We start from the raw sequence: 6,000 nt of genomic DNA, 5'->3' as shown, positions 1-6,000 counted from the left end.
AATAAACTCAATTTTTTTTAAAAAAAACAAGCCCATTATTCCCATCAATTTTAAAATTTTATTCAAATTTATTTTTAAAAATAGGTTGACTCGTTCCAATTAAATTTTTTTTAAAGAACTGAATCGTTCCGATTTAATCGAACCCGTTATATTCTCAACGGTATTATTAAAAAAAATGTGTTTTGGAAACAATAAAACGCTTAACATATAAATTCATTAATCAGAAATTAAATTCTTTTATTACGTAGATCAAACCCTGAATCCTAATTTCACTTAGGTTGAGATTGATTTCTAAGCACTCCGATTCCGAATCCAATGGCTATGAATGCTCCCTCTTCCGTCGCCGCTTCTGTTTCTCCACCGTCTCAACCGTGGAGCCAGATTGTCGCCTCCGCTGCACCTCATTCCTCCCCTTCTCCGCCTCCTTCCGCCATCGTTGTCGTTGACACTCCCTCCGTCACTCCGGCGGTGGAAAACATCGACAATGATTCCGGTGAAAACAATGCCAATATTGGCCAGAGGATTGTTTGGAACAAACCCTCCAATGCTGCTTCTTCCTCGGTCATGGATGCTGAATCATGGCCTGCCTTATCTGAATCCGCCAAAGCTCCGGCGAAATCACCACCGCCGCCATCACAAGAAGTGGGGGAAACTTCCTTGGGTGCATCAACCTTGCCTCAATTGCAGGTATTTTTTTCTCTCCAAATTTAGTATTATATTTTACGTAAAAAATCTTGCTTATTTTTTCAGTAATTCAGTTTTAGTATGTTTAATTTTTAGTAATTATTTAATTTATCCTGTTAGGGTTTGTTGTATTTGCTGCGTTTCTGAGTTTGTTTTGTTTATGTTTTTTTCTATATTATTATCTTAGTGAAAAATATTTGAGGTTGTTACTGGAGATCAAGTTTATCTGCATTTTCACTGTTACTATATATGTTTCGTTTCTGTTTTTATTTCTGAAATTGTTGAAATGTTTGAGTGTTGATTTTAGGGTACTGGAACCATGCTCCCCTTTCCACGTGACCGAGATAGGGATACTGCAAGCATGAACCATAGACCTCCAATGCCAATTCATCCGAGGCCTTATAGGCATCTGAATCCGAACGTGACTTCCAATGGAGGCCACCCGCCTCAAGGTTCCATTGCTGTCCCACCAGGTTCTCACAACCATAACCCTGGTCCAAATTTTTATCCACCGAGGACTGGATTTGTGCCTAATGATCAACCACATCACCGAAATTCATTCAGGTACCGTAGTGGTGGTCAGCATCAACGTGGACGTGGAGATGGTTTTCATCATCAAAACTATGGGAACAGGCGTGACCAAGTCCGTGGAAATCCGGACTGGAATGCTCACCAAAGAAATTTTAACGCCAATTATAGGTCTCCAAGATTTGTTCCACCGTTTGTAAGGCCTCCACCGCCTGCTAATACTGCTCCATATTATGTTCCACCACCACCACAACCAGTATGGCCTTTTGGCGGCTCATATGGATATCAGGGTATGATGTCTTTACATTAAGATGGTATTTGATATATTATGTACATGCCTTGATGATTAATTGCATTTGCAGAACCACCGCCTCAAGTAGTATATAGACCATCTATGCCCATGGAGCCGTTAGGAGTTGTTCCGTTTGTGCCATCGATACCACCTAATGCAATGACTTATCAACCTTTTGATCCCAAATTGTATACTAAGATTGTCAACCAAATTGACTACTACTTCAGGTAATTTTATACAAATGCTATACATTGGTCTGCATCAATATTCATTTTATTGTTTTATTATGATTTTTAACTGTTTTAGAAAGTTACCCTTTTGCCACAATTTGTCTTTTGCAGTGATCAGAATTTAATCAAAGATGTTTACTTGAAAGGAATAATGGACGAACAGGGCTGGGTTCCTTTAAACTTAATAGCAGGCTTCAAACTAGTAAGTTGTTTGAGGTTATTTAATTGTTTTTCTAAATTAATTCTTTCAGATGGGTCATATCAATGGTAATGTGGGTTGTAGCATTGTTCACTATATAACAATGTGTTTTTTGTCTATTAGGTCGCGCTTTTGACTGACAATATTCAGATTGTATTTGATGCTGTTCGGAATTCATCTGTGGTTGAAATGCAGGTATTTTTCTAGTTTTAAAAATTTGAAAGGAAAAACATTTTATCGGGATACTTTTTGTTTGTGACGGGGTTTATATTAGTTTTTTCAATTTCTTTTGTTTTTAATTTGTTACTCTTTATTTATAGGGTGGCAAAATAAGGAGGCGACATGGTTGGTGGAAATGGATCACGCCTTCTACTCCATCTGAAAATGTTACAGGCTCTGAAGCGGTTGGAGAGCTAGCAAATAGAGTCCAAAATATTGATCTGGAAACAACTGAAAACCTAGATCACTCAGCATCTGCACAAAATTAGACGGGTGCAGATGCTCCTTAAAACCACTGATGGAGGATATTCTTTGGAGGGAGGCAGGAAGCGGGATCTAACATGTTCTGAATTATTTCATACAACAAGGTGGGACATGATTTCTCAAGAGGTAAATATGTGATTGAGAAACGGAGAGAAGGTATTTTCCCCTATTTACACTTTTGGTCCGATTATTTTCACTGATTCACACAGTTCTAGTCCCCTGTTTTTAAACTTGAAAATATAGTCATCCAGTTTTTAATCTTATTTTATTTTTCATATCATTGAAGTATTATTTTATTTAATAGAAAAATTAAAAATAAGAGAACCTAGTAAAAATATTTTTTTTTCTTCTTTTCCTTACTCTAATGCTTCTTCTGACTTTGTTTTTTCCTTTATATTTTTGAACTGATTTTAGCATATAGAAAAATTTTCAAAAAATCTGCATTATCACATCAACTAATGATTTGTTAGCTTATTGTTCAACTTAACATGTCAAAATTACATTGTTAAAAATTTTCAGAAATTTTTAAAATTAGGGGACTATGGGTAAAGATTTAAAATTCCGGGGACAAAAATTGTGAATCATATGGACTAAAAGTTTATTGAAGTCAGTTGTTACAAAAGAAAAAGGCCAATCGGTGAAAACAGGCACACCAGAAAATGCGCATGTTATGGAGCTAGTAGCATGACTGGTATTTGTACGCGGTGCAAGGTTCCTCTCCCCTCAGCTGCTTTATCTTTGGGGCCATCTTCTCACCAGCTCCGGAGTTTTATGTGAGATTCTAATGGGTGCGGAGTTGAATTAGTTTGATGTATCTACTGGTTCATTAAATGAAGGAGAAAGATGGAATGGGATTTCTGCAGACGGAGCTTGTCCTGCAACTGCTTTATATAATGAGCACATCATATTTGAATGACTTCATAGTTCATATATGTACTTTTGTCCATTAGACTTCTGAAACTGAATGGAACTTGAACTTAACTCCTGTTTTACATATTTTACTGTTGATGTAATTAGTTTAATCCATTCTTTTTTTGTTCCATCTTTATAGTTATGTGCTTCCTAATGGAGCATCTTGTAGTTTTGTTCCATCCTATAGTTAATGCCTATTTTATGAAGCACTATTACAAAATGGATATATGGTCTAAATTGTGAGGATCAAGCGAGCAATCTTAACTGCTTCATATCTATTAGTATATGCCTATCAATTTGTTCACTTGATCACACAATTTTAAACCATGCATTCATTGCATTTGTTGATATTTGAATATTTGTATATAGAATATATCACATTTGATTATATATCATTTGATTATATATCATATAAATAGCTGTAATATTTATATATAATACAGTCTTTGTAGTGCTATTTAAAAGGCACGGTTTAATTTAAGGGAAATTTTTGGCCCACACTATGAGGTAGAAAGAATCTTATAGAACTCTAGTCTTTGTAGTGCTATTTAAAACGCACGGTTTAATTTAAGGGAATTTTTTGGCCCACACTATGAGGTGGAAAGAATCGAATGAAAATGCTTTTTCATTTTTGAAAATGCATTTTCGAACGCACTTTATACCCATAAATTATTCGTCTTTGAACCATCCCAATTTTATGATTAAATTTTTTCGAAAATACATTTTCGAAATGTCTCCTAAATGTATTTCTTAAAGCTACTAAATGGTCGTTTTGAAGCTCATTTTTTATATATCTAATAATAATAATAATCTTCATTTTTCTCCATACTATATATATATATATATATATATATATATATATATATATATATATATATATATATATATATATATATATATATATACATGACCAACTAGCACATTCATACGTCAACTTATATTATTATTATTTTTCCATAATTTCTGGACTCCATCTGAACTTTTTATTAGTCAAATACTATCACTATACATCTAGTTTTCTTTTTAAAAGGCAGAATGAATTATAAATAAAAAGGGTTCTAGCATGAGACATGCAGATACATCAATAAGATATCACACTAAATAGTAGTAAGCTAGGTACCATACCCAACAACAAAACAAACCAACTACATAGGCTGGAATGCACTAACACATATTTGTTATTGTAGTAGGTTTCGGAAATGTTTTTTCGGAAACATTTTGAAAATGTATTTTTGAAATAAATTTGGTCATAAAATTAGGGTGTGTCTCTAAAACAAATGAATTGTGTGTATTTGAGGTGCGTTTAGAGATGCATTTTCAGAATCTGAAGGTATTTTTGAAATTTCACGAGGTACCATAGTAATCCATAGAGTGTATTATGAAGTTCCTTAATTTAGATGTCTCTTAGTCTCTCTCATCTCAACATGGTATTCTTAGTCTAGTGAGAAGCAATCCTTCATTATGCTTTATTCGGTAGACCCACCGTCTTTCAATGAGAAATTTTTTCTGTAAACTGTGTCCCGACTCTAGTTTTTCTTCCACTCACTGTCGTGAATTACTCTGGCATCAAGTTTTCGTAACCCTCCGGTCTCCACCGCCTACTGCCACTAATTTCAGCAACTTTCGAGCACACAACCACTGTTAGGGTTGTTCATAGTACAATTTTGTTAGAAAAATGAACCGATCAAAACCACAGTAAATGGTCACCAGAATCGAACCAAATCGATTCAATATATTCAAAACCAAACTGAACTAAAGTTATTGATTTGGTATACCGATTCAGAATTTCGAACTGTACCAAACTTTTAGAAGACATTTTTCTCATATTGAACATTTTATTAAAGAACTAAACTGTTATACTTTTTTGAATTTTTTTAATAAAAAATTTAAAACTCAGTCTCATTATTTTTCATTTTTAGTTATGATTTGCTTCGGTTTCAATTGGTTCATTTGTCATTTGGTTCGGTTTTAGAAGTGTTTGTGTAATATAATTCAGTTCACTAACTAAATATAACAATTCGGTAATTTTAACTTTAATTATGTTTAGCTTGACTACTTTTTTAAAAGTCCTAATGTTTTGGGTGCTTTTACTTTTGATATTTTTCTTTTTTTCTCCAATAGATTTCATTAAATAGAGAAAAAAGATAATTGATATTCCAGGTCCCAAGTGTTGAAAATATGTCAAATCAATGCTAAATTTCATTAAACAGCACATATGCTAGCCCAAATAATCCTTTAAGAGCATACTGGTTCACAAAAGCAAATTTAGCTACAAGAGCATAAATAATTGTTTCGTTTTAGTTTATGTTTGGTTAAATGCAATTCGGTTTGGATCTAAAACCGTTAGTAAAATACTGTTTTCGGTTCAGTAACCAAACATAACGATTCAGTTATTTTAAATTCAATTCAGTTCGGTTTTGTTCACACTTTTTTTTAATAGTCCTAACCACCGCAAACAAAATCGTCTGCCCCGATCTGGCCCAACCCAAAAAAAATTATCGCCAAAAGCCTCCTCACACGCCGTCACAACCTCCGCGCATGTGACTCACGCACCGTTGCTAGCACCACGCGTCAGGCGTGGTTTTTATCGCCCCAGTCGCCGCCCTGTACTACTTCCAAATTCAGCCTCGATCTTTATTTTCGAATTACATGAAACCATGCTTCAATTCAAA

At 34.3% G+C, this 6,000-nt stretch overlaps 1 protein-coding gene across 1 annotated transcript; it reads left to right on the top strand.

The window, feature by feature from the left end:
- The first annotated feature begins 204 nt into the window (after window positions 1-204).
- On the top strand, window positions 205-3,659 carry LOC131608811 (la-related protein 1C-like). The gene is made up of 6 exons (XM_058880367.1): window positions 205-687; window positions 992-1,502; window positions 1,575-1,731; window positions 1,846-1,936; window positions 2,057-2,128; window positions 2,254-3,659. Exons 1-6 carry the CDS (start codon window positions 316-318, stop codon window positions 2,419-2,421), a joined length of 1,371 nt encoding a protein of 456 aa, XP_058736350.1. The 5' UTR covers window positions 205-315; the 3' UTR covers window positions 2,422-3,659.
- Window positions 3,660-6,000: the final 2,341 nt, after the last annotated feature.

The sequence above is a fragment of the Vicia villosa genome, linkage group LG1, assembly GCF_029867415.1.
Source record: "Vicia villosa cultivar HV-30 ecotype Madison, WI linkage group LG1, Vvil1.0, whole genome shotgun sequence".
NCBI classification, from domain to species: domain Eukaryota; kingdom Viridiplantae; phylum Streptophyta; class Magnoliopsida; order Fabales; family Fabaceae; genus Vicia; species Vicia villosa.
This window is presented reverse-complemented; position numbering and strand designations above follow the sequence as displayed.